General features: G+C 53.1%; 2 protein-coding genes across 3 annotated transcripts in view; both read right to left on the reverse strand.

Annotated features, from left to right (window-relative positions):
* MYO1F (myosin IF) overlaps positions 1-15,447 on the reverse strand; it is a 34,107-nt gene extending 18,660 nt beyond the window's left edge. Inside the window, exons 1-12 of one of the 2 annotated variants that reach the window (XM_005870717.2) lie at positions 14,060-15,447; positions 5,601-5,738; positions 5,031-5,120; positions 4,855-4,949; positions 4,355-4,442; positions 4,160-4,249; positions 2,099-2,230; positions 1,849-1,983; positions 1,501-1,633; positions 1,096-1,292; positions 420-500; positions 238-324 (exon numbers count right to left, since the gene is read on the reverse strand). In XM_005870717.2, the coding sequence (XP_005870779.1) occupies positions 238-324; positions 420-500; positions 1,096-1,292; positions 1,501-1,633; positions 1,849-1,983; positions 2,099-2,230; positions 4,160-4,249; positions 4,355-4,442; positions 4,855-4,949; positions 5,031-5,120; positions 5,601-5,738; positions 14,060-14,062 (1,269 nt within the window). In that variant the 5' untranslated portion in view covers positions 14,063-15,447. Of the gene's footprint in view, positions 1-237; positions 325-419; positions 501-1,095; positions 1,293-1,500; positions 1,634-1,848; positions 1,984-2,098; positions 2,231-4,159; positions 4,250-4,354; positions 4,443-4,854; positions 4,950-5,030; positions 5,121-5,600; positions 5,739-12,617; positions 12,915-14,059 lie in introns of those variants that run through there. The other variant, XM_014543279.1, reaches the window with a different exon arrangement.
* A 43-nt stretch (positions 15,448-15,490) lies between these two features.
* The window catches only part of ADAMTS10 (ADAM metallopeptidase with thrombospondin type 1 motif, 10), a 15,763-nt gene continuing 14,217 nt past the window's right edge, over positions 15,491-17,036 (reverse strand). The window contains exons 23-24 of the mRNA XM_014543242.1: positions 16,953-17,034; positions 15,491-16,207 (exon numbers count right to left, since the gene is read on the reverse strand). Of these exons, the coding sequence (XP_014398728.1) occupies positions 16,098-16,207; positions 16,953-17,034 (192 nt within the window). The 3' untranslated portion in view covers positions 15,491-16,097. The remainder of the gene's footprint in view (positions 16,208-16,952; positions 17,035-17,036) is intronic.

A 17,036-nucleotide genomic window follows, 5' to 3' on the forward strand; every position in this document is an offset into this window, starting at 1 on the left:
AGTAGGTGCTCAATAAATAATTGTTGAAGGAATGAACAAAGAGGTTATTCCCCAGCACTTCTCAAAGCTTTAGAGGTGGGAAACCTCTCCCGAGAAAAATCTCAAGGTGGAGCCGAGAGGGGCCAGTAGAGAGAGATGGAAATAGAGGGCCGGGTGTCTCCTGGGTGTTCAGTGACTTTCATGGTCCTGCCTCCAGCAGTGTCCCCTGTTCCCGGCCAGCTGGCTGTTCCTGCTCACCTGCTCAGCCTTCAGGGTGAGTTCGATAAAGATCTGCTGTAGCTTCTCATTGACAAAGTTGATGCAAAATTGCTCAAAGCCGTTTTTCTGTGAGGGAGGAAAAGAGTGTTTCCTTCAGTGGGCCGGCGCCGGACGCCCAGGGTCACTGGGACAGGGTGTGCGACTGGGAGCAGAGACCGTACCTGGAAGATCTCGAAGCCGTAGATGTCAAGCACGCCAATACTGTACTCTTCCTGGGGCTTCTGCATAGCACGGTTGATGGCCTGTGATGCGGGCAGGGACAGGAGGTGAGTGCCAGCCTGCCGCTCTCTTGTTATGCTCTTAGTCATGTCAGCAATTTTTCTCCTGCCTCCCTCAGCTCTGTGCATACCCCTATGAGGAACCCAGGTGTTAGAGCATCGGCTTCCTGCCTTGGGAGCTGGCTCTGCCCCTTAAAAACTCTGCCTCTATTTTCTCATCTTTAAAATGGGTGAATAATAACTATTTTATGGTTTTTTTCTAAGACAAACTACATGTAAAACAGTTACAAAAGTAAAGGGCACACACTAGGTGTTATGTAATGTTAGCTACTGCTGTCATTGTTCGTTACCTTGACACATCCATCCCCGTTGTCCCCCACCAGTCCACCACTTGGTCCTCCAGACAGTCCTCCTCTTGGCTCTCAAATGCACCTACCTCTCTTCGTCACTGCAGCCCCTCTCCCAGCCCAGGCCTGAGCTCCATGCCACAGCCAGAGGGAGCCCCTCAGTCTTCCAGATGGCCACCACCTGGCCCTGCTTCTGTGTCCCACAGCAGGGAATGGGTGGGGTTGTGATAGTCGAGCCTGCCTCTCCCACCCCTGGACCCCGCCACACTTGCCTCCACGAGGAAGTCAAAGAGACGGGAGTACAGCCCCTTGGCTAGAGCATCTCGGGTGTAAGTTGCCTGTTCCACGTTCAGGGTCACATCGATGGACTCGCTGCGCCCACCCCAGCGGCTGTCCATCTTGCGGCTGGTCAGCTTCTCTTGTAGCCGCCCACTGTCGATGCCCAGCAGGTAGGCAGGAAAGGCCAGGACTGCCGGGCAGGGGGAAGGGGGCAGCTGGTCAGGCTCTGTCTCTTTCAATGCTTCTGTCTCTCTCTCTTTTGCCCAGTGACACTGAAATTGTCCTCATGGGTTCCCACCCCCCCTGGTGCCCAAAGTAGGAGGAAGTATTCACACACACACACACACACACACACACACACACGCCTGCTCTGCACCCTCCCCAGCACCCAAACTCACGGTCCACACTCTCTACCCTGGCGTAATTCCCATCTTCACAGAAGCTGATGTTTCCCAAGTGCAAGATCCCCGCCACGAGCTGCAGGACCAGCTGCTGGACGTTGGGTGGGATCCCGATGACCTGCATGGCGCTCTGTGGGCATCACGAACACAGAGCCTGTGCCACCAATCCGACCTCCACCCTGTCCCCTGGGCCACAGCACGGACTCAGGACACCTGGATCCCTGTTTTACCTCTTTCACCTGCTCGCTGTGTGACCTTGAGCAAGTCCCTACCCACCTCTGGGTCTCAGTTTCCTGACTTGTAACATAAGAGGTTGACAGGGTTGGAGTGGCAGTTGGTGCTCACCACAGTCTCACTGAAGTCGCTCCTGTCATCGGTGCCGTCCACCTTGTAGGTGTCTGATTGGTTGAGGTAGTAATAGTAGTCGGGGGTCATGAGCCCCAGGTTCTGCCGCTGTTCCTGGGAGGCTCCTTCCAGCAGCTGGAGGGTGAGTGATGCTCACACACAGGACCTGCATTGGCCGTGTGGTCCCCCAGGCCTCACTGCCCTCCCTCTGTCACCCCCAGGCTCCAGGTGGGGTCCCCCCTTCTTGCACCTGGTAGTAGATGTGGAAGTTCCTCTCGTTTTCATTCTGCGAGACCACGCGGGATTTCTCCAGCAGGAAGTTGGAGATCTTGCCCCCATCTGGCTCCCCGCCACGGCTGAACTGAATCTCAAAGTACTTGCCCTGAATGTGAGAGAACCATGTCAGGCCCCCCACCCCCCGCCCCAGCCTGGAGGTACAGGTGGGGGGAGGACGGGCCATGGGTCTTATGAGCCTGGCCTCTTTCCTCCTCCTACCCATGTGGCTTCAACTTGCTTTCCTCTCCCCTCCCATGTATGCACTGCTTGTCTTTTCTACCAGCTCCTCTCCAGCCTTTGCTTAAGCCCTTCCTGGGCTAGGAACACCCTTCACTCCCTCTCTGGTGATTCAAGCCACCACTCAGGGCATCTGCCCTGTGCCGGGCACACAGAAGTATCACATTTATTGACCAGGTCCCAATTCCACAACACAGAGGCCTCAATGTCTCCATGGGATACTACTGGTCCCAATGATCCCGAATGGCTCCCACATCTTGTCCCTGAACCCAGAGCATGAACCCCACACAACCCTTTTTTGGTCTCTGACACCATCTGGGTTCTTCTCTGGCCAGAGGTTGGAGGGCAGACAAGCTCCATTACTTGTCCTTTCTGCCACCTCCACCTAATAGCAATACAAATTACAGCATCGTACTGCACAAACACCTGTACTATATGATTTGTACTTATTCTATTGCACAATAAAAGTATCTACATATATATAAAAGCCCAGTGACCAGAACGGCAGAACAACCAGATTGACCAGATGACCAGTGGCTATGACATGCATTGCAGCAGCCAACCAGCCTGATCAGGGCTGCAGGAGCCGCCCCTCCCCCCTAGTATAAAATAAAATGTACTTATACATGTTGAGATTTGTCCATGTTTTGTGGTGTATCAGTAATTGGAAAACAACACTGTGTGATTCCATTTAAATGAAGTTCTAAAACAGCTAAGATTGATCTATGGTGAAAGAAATCCAGGCAGTGGCTGCTTCTGGAGCAGGGTGGAGTAGAAATTGACTAGGAAGGGACAAGAGGGAACTTCTGGAGCCACACGATGCTCTGTATGTTGGTAGGGGTTTGGGTTGCACAGTGTATGCATTTTTCCAAATTTAGATTTATGTGTTTTGCTGCAAAGTTTACTTTAAAAGAAATAGAGAGCTGCACATTTATAATGGACTATACTTAATGATCTGCATGCTGAAGTGTTTGGGGGGGGGGAGGTATGGTGTCAGCAGCTTGCTTTATAGTGCATTAAAAAGAAAAGATGGATGGAGATACAATAAAGCAATATAGTAAAATGTTAATGATATAGGAGATGGGCATACAGGTGTTCACTTTATTGTTCTTCCTATTTTCCTGTGTACTTGAAATTTTAACAATAAAATATTGGGGAAATACTTAAAATATAACTACATTATATATATTAGAAAATAAAAATATAACTAATAATATTTTGGGAAATAATAATCTTATCAGTGTATGGAGTTTATTAAGTCATTCCCACGTGTAAGCAGGCGTTGTAATGAAATGGTTGAGGTCTATGAGATGGATTTCAATGTCATTCCCACATTATGGATGAGAAAACAGAGGAGACTCAGGAGGGTACATCGGTTCTTTTTTTGTCCAGGCCACATCTCTAAACAGTGACAGAACCAGGATCATAACCCAGATCTGTTGACCTAGTCTGTCTTCCATTAGGCCTAGCATAGCACCTGATGCAAAGAAGGAGCCTAAGGATCATTTCTTGAAAGAAGGATGAAGGAAGGAATAAATTGGACCTGAAATGGGACTAGGGACAGACGTGGCATAGTTGTAGCCAGGGGAGAATTTAAGAATGCGACACAGACATGTCATGTTCTGCCCATGGGGGACTCTTTTCCAATGGACAATAAGCAGGTGGTGCGTGTCCCATCCAGGAGCAGGTATTTCCTGTGATCTTGGGAATACAGGTAGAGGGGTGTGTGTGTGTGTGTGTGTGTGTGTGTGTGAGTGTGGAGGGCATGGCTGCTCCAAAAGCAGGGCTGTGAACTCACAAAACGACTGGAATTGTTGTTGCGCACAGTCTTGGCATTGCCGAAGGCCTCGAGCAGCGGGTTGGACTGCAGGATGATGTCCTTCACATGCTGGGGGCAGAGGCAGGTGGGGCGAGGTCAGGTTGAGGCAGGTGTGGAGGGATAACATACCATGAGCGGGAGGGAGTCTGTCCCTTCTTTCTGTCTTTGCCTCACCTGGACCTTCTCGCCCCCGCCAGACACTTTGGAGATGTAGCCCATGATGTATTTGGCTGCCACCGTCTTCCCAGCTCCACTTTCTCCACTGGGGACGGGTGAGGCAAGGAATGGTCAGTGGCCAGGGGTAGGGGTAGGGGTGGGGAAAGTGCCCTTTTTAGTGCCTGATTGTCCATCCATCCATCCATCCATCCATCCATCCATCCATCCCCTACTGTCCTCAAGGGACTATTCCAGGCACTAGGAACACAATAATGAACAAGACAGATCCAAATCCCTGCCCTGCTGGAGCTGACATATAGAGAGGAAAGATGGACAGTAACAGAATGGATAAATAAAATATATCATGGGTCAGAGGTGACAAGGAAAGGAAAGCAGGCGGGGGACAGAGAGGGACAGCAAGTTTCTGTTCGGATCAGGGTTCCAAGTAAATCTCCCTCCAGTGGTGATGCTGTTTGGGCGGGGCCTGGGCAGGAGAGTCTGGGGACCCCTTTCCATACCTGATGATGACACACTGGTTTTCACAATCGATGAGCATGTTCCGATACATGTTGTCGGTGAGGGCATAGATATGCGGGGGATTCTCATACTGGGCCTGCCGGGGAAGGCAGGTCTCAGCCCGGGGCTAGGAGCCAGGGCCCCGGGGACTGTGCCTCCCTCCCCGCCGTGGTCTCACCGCGCCCTGGTAGAGGTCGATCTCACGGTCAGTGAAGTAGGGCATCTGCTTGAAGGGATTTACAGAGATGAGCACGGAGCCAATGTAGGTCTGTGGGGTGGTTAAGGGCCATGCAGTGTCCTGGCATGCATTGTCTCTCATGGACCCTGTCCCCTCAACCTGCCCCCCCCACCCCGCCCCCGGGCCTCCTAGGGCCCCACTGCTCCGAGGACGAGATGGAGATACTCAGATGGGTCCTTGGTCTCTTAGGAAAAAACAGAGCTGGGTCCAGGATGGGAGAAATGGGGTATGTTGTAGCTGAGCTACCCCAAGACAGAGGAGAAGTGGGGCACACAGCCCCCCCAAGCAGAGCCCTGCTGTCACTCCATCTGTCCCGTGTCCTATCACCCAGTGCTCTCGCTGCCCACCCCTCCCTCCATTCATTTGCTCAGGCATCTGTACGTCCCTTCCCTGCTGAACTCCCTCTGCCACCCTTCCCTGCATCCAGCCACCACCATCCCACATCTCTCGCCAGTCATCCTCCGGTTCCCCTGTCCCTTATTTGCCTGCCCCACCCATGGCCCAGGGTACAAAGATGTAGTCATCCATGAAGCGCTTTCGGAGGTTGGCCACGATAGCATCCTCGGTGATCTGAGGCAGCAGCACCATGTCGTCCACGCCGCTCTGTTTCACATTGTGGCTCTGCCAGTGGAAGCGCTCCTTGCTGCCCTAGGGGTGGAAGCAGTGGGGTGGGTGTGAGCTACTGCAAGGGCGGCGTGTGGGAAGGTGGGGCTGGTGCTCAGCGCCCTGCCTGGCTCACCTGGTGCCTCCCCTCCTTCCCCGTCTCACACCAGGAGAGGTGGGCGAGGTCCAGTCCAGGCTCCCTCCCCCCAGGAGGAGGCAGGAAGAAGACAACTCCTCCTTCCCACATCCCTCTCAGCCTCCCTCTCCTCCCTTCCTCAAGCCCAGTCCCGTTTTCTCTGTGGCATTCGACCCGCTCCCACCCCTTCCACCTCGAGATGGCCTTCTTCCTTCCACTCCACTCCTCCTCTCTCGTGGTCATGCCTACCAGCCCGTTCCTCTGAGATTTTCTCAGAGCCATGTGCTCAGCTGCGACCTCTACCCTCTGTTCCAAGCTGTGACCCTGCCCTTCAGCTCCCACAGCCTTCCTGCTGCTCCGCCACCAGCTTCTCCATCCTTAGTAAGTCTTCGCACCTTCCCAGGCCCCCACACTCTTTCTCATTTCCTCCCTCAGGTTTTCAACAGTTGACACCGTCCTTAGGCCCAAGGAGGAGACTCAGATACAGGCTTCCCTCAGAAACCCTCCTCCAGGAAGCCTTCCGGGAATGTTTTCTACTTTTAGCCCGATCGAGCTCACCAGTGCCTGAGACACTTAGACACACGGGCTCTCTGAGGCCCACTCTGCCTCTGCTCAGTACGCCCTGCCATGGAAAAGTCTGGGAGACAGAGGCGCGAAGCTGGCACGGTGCACCCCTGTCGGGTACACTCATGCTCCAGTAACATGTCCCTCCTCCGGAAGCCCCTCTCCCAGACCAGGGCTCCTGGAGGGCTGAAACTGGGACTGAGTCCTTTCTCAGCCCCAGCAAGGAGGCCCTATTGAATATACAAGGGATGAGACCAAGAAAGAAACCCAATTTCAGAGGAAGACCGCAAGAGCAAAGGATGCTGAGAAGCAGTCAGGTCTTCAAAGATGACCAGCATTTGCCGGACAGATTCCAGGGAATGGAAACAGGCATGGTGGGCAGAGGGCACTCTGGCAGGGGTCAAGCAGGAGGGTCAGAGTGGACAACCATAGGGCAGAGGTGAAGAATGAGAAGCCAGCCTCTCCTGGAGGCACTAGGGAGCCACAGGAAGTTCCTGAGCAGGGGGAGGTGCACGTTCAGAATCTGGACACACTAACAGCCAGAGAGGAGTTTGTCAGGGAATGCCCACAGACATTAAACATGTCCAGCTTTTCGTGTGGGCAGATCTAGGTTCTGATCCTGGCTGGGTGGCCTAACAGCGCTGTGAGCCTCTGTGGCCTCACCTATAAAATGGGAGAAACGGCTCACTCCCAAGGGTTGATGTGAGGATGAACTGCTCTGGAGAGTGAAGTGGGGCTGATGCTCTTCCCCAGCCTGAGTGCCGTGAGGATGGGCCGGGGCAGAGGGGCACATGACAGAGTTAACATTCACTAAGCACCTACGATGTGCCTGACTCTGGGCAGGGCTGTCACCGATATTACCAGCAATTTTATAGCAACTCAGTGGGTGTAGGCGGGGAGCGAGTGGCTTGGCACTTGACTCAGGACACAGCTAAATTGTTTCCAAGGGTGTGGGGTTTGAGTCTAGGTTCAGTCTAGGATCCACAGGGTGTCTGGGCTGGGAATTGAGAGTTGAGAAGGGTTTTGATCATGAGCAGGAAGAGGGTGTACGGCAGAGTGAACCACCCAGGCAAAGGTGCAGATGTGTGACTGAGGCTGGGACGGACCACAGAGGAGGGAGTGTGGGGGTCAGGGCTCGAACTCCTCAACCTGCTTCCAGTCTGAGTAGCCAGAGTGGGTTTCTCATATGGCAAATCTGATCTCTTCTCTCTGGTTTTTCTCCTGTCTGTGGCTTCCCATCACCACCCCATTCATCCATTCTACAAAGCATTCTTGAGCACCTACTATGTGCTAGTAATTTAGGCCTTCAGGAGGAACTCTTTCAGTTCTTTACTGAGTTGCCTCTAAGCCTTTGCAGATGCTGAGCCCTCTGCTCAGACACTCTTCCTGTCGGGTGAATGCCAATCATCCTTTAAGATTTGGCTCAGGGGATGCCTGCTCCGAGAAGACCTCTCTGAACCCAGCTCAGCACAGGTGCTCCCTCTGGAGCCCACAGCCCACTGGGCTTCCCTCACCGTAGCCTCATACACGTTTGGACATCCCACACACGAACCTGATCTTCTGGTGTGTGAGCTCTTGAGCTGAGGGGCTCATGCCATGCCTGGCTCAACAAGGCATCAGGGCTTATTTGAATGAATTTGTGAAGAAATGATGGCGTGCATGAATGAATGGAGGGGAGCAAGGCCCTGAAGAGCCTTTAATGCCAAGCAAAGGAATTTGGACTTGAATGTCTGTGGCTGGGAGAGTTCTCAGCAGGGCCATATTGCCTCTGGAGACACTTTATGAACCATGGGAGCATTTTTAGTTGTCACAGGGATGGAGACATGTCTGGCATTTTAAGGGGCCACAGGTGCCAGATTTACATTCAAATAATCATCCTGCCTGTAGTTCTCCCCCCCGCCCCCGCCCCACCCAGCAGGTGTTCATATAACTGACAAACCTGTTTATAATCAATCATTGAAACCTAGGACCAAATTTGATTTTATCTATAAACAGAAAATCTATATATTTTTACATGGTTTGATACCTATTGCATTTTTCAGGATCCCCCTCCCCCCCAGATTTTATTTTGTTCAGGTGAATTTTTTCAGAATTTGTTCGGACTTTACTGAGAATTGTTCAGCATTTGGAAGCTCATGCTGCGCGTGGTGGGGCTGTCAGCACATTGAGACACGCCCGTGTCCAGGTGGAGCACCTGGTGGCCCCAGTGAGCTTTGTTGTCCCCTGGCCTGAGCACTTTCATATTTATGCACACGTTTCATTATAAATGACTTTCTCCTCCATTTGTACGCCATAAGCGTCTATAGACGCAAGCGGTGGACCTTTTTAATTAAATTCAAAATATCATGGCAGTTAACTGGTTAATTATTTTTGAAACAATGGTACTTGGTATGTTTCACTGTGAATTTTATTTCAGGGCTTCAAGGGGCCTGTCAGGACTCAGGTGACAAGGGCTGGCTGGGAGAAGCTGGGAGCCATTGATTGCACCCCAAGCTACTGAAGAGCAGCATTCTTGCTCACTAGAGACTGAGAGGGACCCCATGGAGAGCGATGGTGACCTCAGGGTCAGAATTCAGATGGGAGGTCAGGAGCTGTAGAAAGGGATCAAGGATGCTTTGGGACAGTCTGGCTGAGAAGGGGAAGAGGAAGAGAGGTTGTGAGGAGAGATGGGGTCAGGGGAACATGTTTCCTGTTTGCAAGATGGGGAAACCAGAGTTTGTTGGTCCTGGTGGGGCAGGAGTGGCAGCGGGTAGGGGTGTGGATGGGTGGGGACTACGGGGGGAACAGGAAGTGGATTCTCTCTCAGAGGGATCTTGGGTGGTAACTGACTACAAGAATAGCAATAGCCCGGCTGGCGTGGCTCAGCGGTTGAGATTGACCTATGAACCAGGAGGTCACGGTTTGAATCTCAGTCAGGGCACATGCTCGGGTTGCGGGCCCAATTCCCAGTGTAGGCCCTGCAAGAGGCAGCTGATCAATGATTCTCTCACATCATTGATGTTTCTATCTCTCTCTCCCCCTCCCATCCTCTCTGAAATTAATAAAAATATATTTTAAAAAAAGAATAGCAACAATAGTTAACAACCTATGGAGCACTTATTCTGTGCTAGACTCTGGTCTAAGCTTTTCCCGTGAATTACCTCATTTAATTCTCTCAACACATGCTGAGGTCAGTACTATGATTAGGTCCTCTTTGCAGAGGAGAAAACTGTAGCAGAGAGAGGTTAGGTGCCCTCCCCAAGGTTACATAGCAGGAAGGGAGGACCCAGATGAGATGCACAAGGCTGTTTGTCCCTTAGCCTAGTCTGGGCCAGAGGTGGCTAGGGTTGGCGCTTTGGGTCAGATGAGGATGGGGCAGGGACAAGAATGGTCCTGTCCAGGGTTTCCCCTTTGGGGTCAGCCCAGGCTCCGTGCTCCTGGGCCCCTCAGGCAGAGATGACACTCAGAGCCACTTCCTTTCTCTGAGGTCAGAGTCCACAAGGCTGGTTGTGTCTGGCTGGCTTTCCCCGGCTCTGACGACTTGGTTCCTCTTCCTGTCCCTCCCCACTTCCCCACCTGCCTCTTTTAGCCCTTGCCATCTCTCCCTATGTCCCGCCCCAGGAACCTGGACCCCCAGATCCACTCCTCACTCCATGTAATCTCAAAATCTATGGGTTGTTAGCAGTAGATGAAGAGAGGGTTTTGCTCAAGTGGGTACAGTGTGTGGGAGGACACTCAGGACTGTTGGCATGGGGCCAGTTGGGTGTGAGGCCTGGCCTGGCAGTTGACTGACTATGTGACCCCAGGAAGCCACTTTACTTCTCTAAGCCTCAGTTTCCTCATTGGTAAAATGAATTCCATGATACACTTCCTGCATGGGGTTTATGAGAGGAGTAAATGAGCTAACACAGAGAACAGATGTGTTGGGGTGCCTCAGGAAGGGCAGCTGGCAGCTTCAAGAGCATTGAGTGGAAATGATCAGTCTTTGACAACAGATATAGGAGCTGGTCAACATATACTTGTTGAATGAATGAAGTACCATAAGAATGAGACTGCCCCTGGCCCTGTGTCATGGCTATCTCTCTCTCTGTGGCCCTCAAGTCTCCATGGTTCAAGTTGAACTGTTTGTTCCTGAGTCTCTTCCTTGGAATGTGGGGTGCAATGAAGAGATTGTGGTCACAGTTGACCACAAGCCAAATATGACTCAACCTGCTGGGGTTCTTGTGAAAGACAGTCAGGGGCTCGAGGTGGCTGGGTGGGAAGGGGAAGGTGGCTTCTTACTTCAGCTCTTCAGAGAGGTCTCCCCAACCGAAGGCAGAGAGCATGGGGGTGGGCTGTTTATGACCAGAGGAGGGTAGCTGTTTATGACCAAGGTGATGGCATAGGAGTCCTATAGTAAACACACTTCCTGAGCCCCTGCTGTGCAGATAGGTAGGTGGCACCAGGCCTCGGGGAACTCAGTGTATCCTGAGCGGGTCAAGTGAGTTGCCTAAGGGAGACTGTGGGTGCACATCGGTTGGTAATAAGGAGAGATGGGGCGATCAGTAAGGGCTTCTTATAGGAGGCAGTTCTTGCAACATCAACTTCCCAGGCAAAATAGGTGGTGGCACAGGAGCCAGGGGCCAGGAAGGCCTTGGGTATGTGTGGGACACCGGGATCCTAGTTTCATTGGAACAGAGTCTAGGTCCAAATGAGGTAGAGATGGGCAGCCTGGGGCATGTGGGGTCTGCACCCCCCCCTGGTTTATAGGAGGAGGTTGTAGGTCAAGGTGGTTGTTAAAAATGTGACCTTGGGAGTCACTGAGTTGAAACCCACTGCACTTTGGGTTATACGACAGCTTGCCTAACCCCCGGCCTCAGTTTCCTCACTTGGAAAATGGGACCTTTGAGGGCCATAGACCTTCCAGGGCAGTTGTGCAGATTCAATGAGGCAAAGTATGTGAAGAGGAAATGGTTTTTGAAAGGGGTATTGTTGACTGCTGCTTCAATGGTAGCTGGCTATGTGTGGTTGCTGATGGCTTTCCTCACCATTGCCAACAACAGCAGCAGCTCCTTAAGTTGGCCAGTCCCACAGGCACAGGGCACAGGGCCAGAAGGAAGGGCTGGATGAGAGAGCTTTTGCAATTGCCCCAACTGCTCTGGCTTCCCTGGGTGGTGATGAGCAGAGCCCCAGACTGGAGAGAGCAACAAAACAGCCACTTCCTTCCTTGCTGGGGTCCTGCAAGCTGTGGTTGCCAACCAGGAGGAGGTGTGAAGCTGCTTGTGGCTGCTGAGACAGCCCCAGCCCTGGCCCTGCCTTGGCCCCTACTGTGCCCCCTGGTGCCTTGGTGTCCTGCCCTCCCCAACTCAGTGGGGTTCTAGGGTCACACCCTGTGTTCCTACATTGTGCAAACAACACTCTCTCCTCCAAAGATTCCTAGGGTCTCCCCCTCCTTTTGAGGAGAGACTTCAGTTTCCTTTTATCCTAGCCAGAGGCCATTCTCCAACATGTGGGAACCCTTGTCCTTCCAGAGTACTTCCTCCTAATTCTCTCGGCTCCCAGCCTTTACATGGCTACTGCCCCTGGATTAAGCAGCCTCACTGGTCTCTCTATTTCATGCCTGTACTTTAAAAACAACCACTATTACCCTCACGTCTCCACCATCACCACCCAAGACAACAAATTGCATCTTTTACCCCACCCCACCACCACCAAAGTCAAACAAACTGCTGATAACCCCAACGGCAGTACCATCAACCAACATCAAATGAAATGACGATGGATTCTGCTACCAATGTCCCTACCATCACCCACCACCACCACCACCCACCTGTCCTCACTAGCCACAGCAACCCGTAATAACTTACCACCATCAAGATCACAATACGAGGCATCAGCAACCACACAGCCAACTACCATTGAAGCAGCAATCAACAATACCCCTTTCAAAAAACCAGCAGTACATCACCACCACTGCTGATGTTGTCACCAAAAATGAAAAATGAACTACCAACACAAACAAACATCATCTTCAGTCACCCAACTCTGAATAGCAGTGACCACAAACTGCCATTATTCCATGGATCTACCCTCAGGATCAAAGCAACCAACCACCATCCATCAATGTTCATCACCAGCTGGCACCGAAAACAACCATCACCACTGCCAACCCACCCACGAGAACCATTGTGACCACCAACGTGCAACAACCAAGAGCAACATCATCACAACCAATGGCACCAACAACCCAACAGCTCAGCAGTTACCTTTCAACAAAAACTCCTCTTCAGCCACTAAGAATGAGTCACCTCCGCACACTGTGATCACTAACTCCAGCCATGAATAAGCTATGAACATTGTTTCACTGAACCTTTCAACACTCCCTGCACCTATCACTCCTCCAGGCAGATGTCAGAGGTATTGGCCTCATGGATGGGTCCCACTCTTTTTTTCTGCTGTGGTCCTCTGGGGTGAGTCTCTCCCTTCCCAGACTCATTACCAAGCAAACATTGACTAAGCATTTTCCACACAGCTTCCTTGGGAGGGGCTGCTTTTCTCTCAAGTAGCAGATAATTTCCTGTGTTCTTTTGATCAAAGCCTGCCCATCTAAGCTCTCGAGTCTTCCTGGCTTGGCTCCTTCTTGGAAGAGTTTCTGTCCCAAGCCCAGAGCTCTAGCTGATGGCTTAGTTGTAAATTACCCAGGTGGATCTTTGGCCAAAGATGCCCAACTTGTCATCAGCTTTCTGAAGTAAGATGTCCTCTCAGACTAACACAGATGCTGCCTCTTGATCTACCTCCCTGCCTCCACCTTGTCCAGCTGCTTGCTGCAGCTGCCAGAAGTCCTGCAGTTGTCACCACTGGCTCTGTGACTGTTCCAACCCCACGCCCTCATTGACAGGATGACAAAAAATGAAAGTTGAAGTGGTTGCAGATGCATGGAGCTGTGGGGGTGACTTTACCACCAGCTCAGGCTCTCTCTTAATGTGTATGCTTGATGCCGTTGGCTTTAAACCCATGACTGTGACAGACTCCCCACAGTCACTATTAGACCTCACCCTCACAGGCAGGACGCCTTTGCCTGCAGTGCCTTCCTTGCCATCCTCACATGGAAGGGTACCAGTGGTGGTGCAGATACGCTTCTGGGATTGCTGCAGCCAGCCCACCCGTCACCACCAGGCATGCTGTCACTACACTGTACCCCACCACCCATTTAACACAGCTTCCCCCTGGTGTGTACTCAGAGCGGCTAAACCCACAGACCCTCTGAAGTTCCAACTGAGAGGTTCTCAATCGACTTCCAAATATGGCCTATGTGGGAACTAAGGCCCAGAGAGGGGAATTGACTTTCCCAGGACCATACGGGGAGATAAGGCACCAAGCTGAGTTGGAAACCAGGTTTCCTAAGCCCTAAGAAATGGGTATGTCCCTGTCCTTGCAGACACTGGATTCCTCAGGGCCACCTTCAATCCTCCATTTCTTGCCTCCCTCCCCCCCCATCATTATTCTGGCATCCTGTCCACCATTAGATGGGAGTTTGGTCCTGGTGAGGGATGCTGGGAGCACATGAGCTGCATGGAGGGACCCCCTAAAGGGCCTGCTGTGCCCCATTCACATGGCTGTACTTTCTGATGGTGGCTTCCAGGGCACCTCCACCTGACTGGGACCCCCAACCCCTGCATTTCAGGGCCCACTTCCTTGAAGGACTTACCATGGTGGGGGTGGTATCTGGGTTCCAGGCGGTGCTTGAGTGGGTTGTGGTAGGGGTGCAGGCTCAGGGGGTTCCGGGGGGTGGTTCAGGCATGGCCCTGCATCTCCTTCACCAGGCTCCCAGCCCTAGTTCCTCTTACAACAGCCCCCCCCTTTCACTTCCTTTGGCGGGAGGGGCCGTGGCTACTGGGGAGGGAAGCTAGGCCCGGGGGGCGGGGAGAGAGCTCCAGCAGCTGGCAGGGCTGAGAGCTGGCTGTTTGGGGCTCTGAGCCAGAAGGGAGAGGTCAAGGGTTGGTGGAAGCAGCTGCCAGACCCCAGAAAGCCCCTTCTCCAACTCCTTGGGGACAGGGGTTGCAGGAAGGAGCACACAGGTCAGTTGGCTGCAGTACTGACCGCTCTGTTCAAGGTGGCCCCCAGGAAGCATTTGGGCTGCCCAGATCTCTACAAAACTGCTTCCGACACCGGTCTTCTCTGGGCATCCTGAATGAACACCTGCTTCCAGAGCGGCCTCAGATGGTCCTTTATGACAGTTTTGCACGTGCCCATGTGTCAGGGGAAGGGCAACGGGAGTGGCAGGTACCAGGAGCCAGGTGCACTTGGAAGGTCCAACTTTGGAGGTCAGATCTGGAGTTAACAAACCCTAGCTCTGCTACTTCTGGGGTCCCCCTATTTTCTCATCATAAAACGGGGATGCAGGCCTCTCCAGCAGCATCTGGCAGAAACTGGATCCATAAAATGTGGGCCCATGTCCTGATCTTTGGGAAATCAGCAGGCCACATACTGGTCTCCTCCTGACAACTGGGGAAATGGCAGTTCTGAGAGGTCATCACCTCCCCGTGCCACACAGCAAGGAGGCGGTGGAGGCAGCAGCCTCGCTGCTGGGAAAGCCCGGCAGGGAGGGGGGCGGGGAATGCCTGTGGCCCAGGGTTGCACAGCATCCTACCTAGAGGTTGCCAAGGTGTGTCTTCCCCTTGTGGCCACATATGAGGAGGCACCCTTTTCTCTCTCAGTTGCTTGTGCACCTTTGCTCGCGGGATTGGTTTGGCACCTGCAAACCTCAGCAAATGCCTCCGGGCATTAAGGGTGAATACTAGGCAGGAGGACCTCCACTCTGTTGGCCATAAGGGAAGGCAACCTTGTGCTGAGGGCAGGTAAGTTGGAGCTAACCAGATGGAGAGGGGAAGGGGAAGGCACACCTGGCCGAGGAAACAGCTCAAGCAAAGGCAGGTGTGGCTGGAGCTTTCAGAGTGACCAGGAGTGTTGGTGGCTGGGTTCGCAGGTGTCAGACCCCGAGACTGTGAGAGACTCTGCAAGAAGCCATACATTTGCCCTAAGATCACTGGGCTCTAGTTTGTGTTGGCAAAAGCCCCCTTCCAGGCTGCCGGGCTGCTTGCAGTCTGGGTCAGGGACACACACACACCAGGTGCACAAATCTACACAAGACAGAACTTTATTGATGTAGCACTTCCTGGCAAGGGGTGTGCGGGCCCCAGGGCAGGGCCTGTAGCACCATGATGGGGGTGAGCAACCGGGCACCTCTTACCCACCCCTGTAGCTGGTGTTGTCAAGGGGAGGGTGCTAGGAAGTCGTGCTAATTCCCTTTCCCCATGGTGGACAGAGACCCCCTCCAGCCCAGAGTGGAGGGAAAGGGCAGTGTTGGGGATCAGGGCACTGGCTGACCCCCTCCCCCACCCCCACTCTTCACAGTATGTATTCCAACCAAAGGTGGGGGATTTTAGGGGGCTCCCTAGGGGTGGGTGGAAAGAGCGCTAAGTCAAACAGTCGTTCTCTTCTCAACCCACCCGGAGGGGGTCTCACTGTGAACTGGGAAAGGAGCTGAGGAGGGGCCCTGGGGATGGCCAGCCCCTCTCCATCTCCCAGCCAGGGCCCTGCATGGGTTTCCAATAAATAATTTCCGCTTCATCTCACCCTTCACTCCCAGCTCCTGCCCTGGCGGGCTCCTTCAGACTGGCCAGCTGCAGCCGGTCCCCTCCACCCCCAAGCTGGCGCTCAGCTGTGGCTCAGGGGCTGCTTGTCCCCTAGCGGCCATGGCAGGTTTTGCAGCACATCTGGCGGAAGTAGGCTCGGCTGCAGAACTGAAATTTGAGCACTAGGGGGCAGTAGGCGACCTTGTTCACATCCTTGCACTCTGCAGAGGGCGGGAGGGGGTTGGGAATCAGGTCTCGGAGCCTCTGGGCTCCACGTGGATTATTCCAGGCCACCCCTCTAATGCAGCATCCTCTCAAGTGAATATATTTTTCACTCCCTCACAGATGAGAAAGGAAGGCAAGAGGTGGGAGGTGAACTCAGGCAGTTTGGTTCCTGTACCAGGAATAAGTACAAAAATTTTTACTTTGATAGGAAAAAAAAGGGAATATTGAAAGAAGTGGTTCTCAAGGGGATGTGACTTCACCCTCCTGGCGATGTCTGGAGACAGTTTTGGTTATCACCACTGGGGGGAGGGGTCCTATTGGCATCAGGCGGGTAGAGATCAGGGATGCTGCTAAATATCCCACAATGCACAGGGCAGACCCATGACAAAGAATCATGTGGCCCAACACGTCAATAGTACCTGAGGTTAAGAAACTCTGATTTAAAGAAAGAATATTAGGCAAATAATGCGTTATCAGTGGAGATGAATAAGTCGAAGGTTATGGAGGTGGCTGGGGGAGTAACCCCAGTTTGGGCTCCAAAAGGATCAGGTGCCTAAAACGCTGGGCACACAGTGGCACTGAATACATGTCTGTGGTGAGGGGATGGTGCCGGCTGGCCTGGGAGATGAAAAGGCGTTCAGCGGTCGGGGAAGGTCTCTGGCCAATGGTCAACCCCACACTCTCCAGTGGCTTCCTCTGGACAGGGCCCTCCCGGCATCCCTGGGCCTCCTGCCCACATACCTTCCGGGCTGTCCCCGGGGGGCGCGCTGTCGCACTTGGCCTCGCACTGCTGCGTGGCTGGGGGGCGCAGGGCCTCTGCACACT

The sequence above is a fragment of the Myotis brandtii genome, unplaced genomic scaffold, assembly GCF_000412655.1.
Source record: "Myotis brandtii unplaced genomic scaffold, ASM41265v1 scaffold321, whole genome shotgun sequence".
Classification (NCBI taxonomy): Eukaryota; Metazoa; Chordata; class Mammalia; order Chiroptera; family Vespertilionidae; genus Myotis; species Myotis brandtii.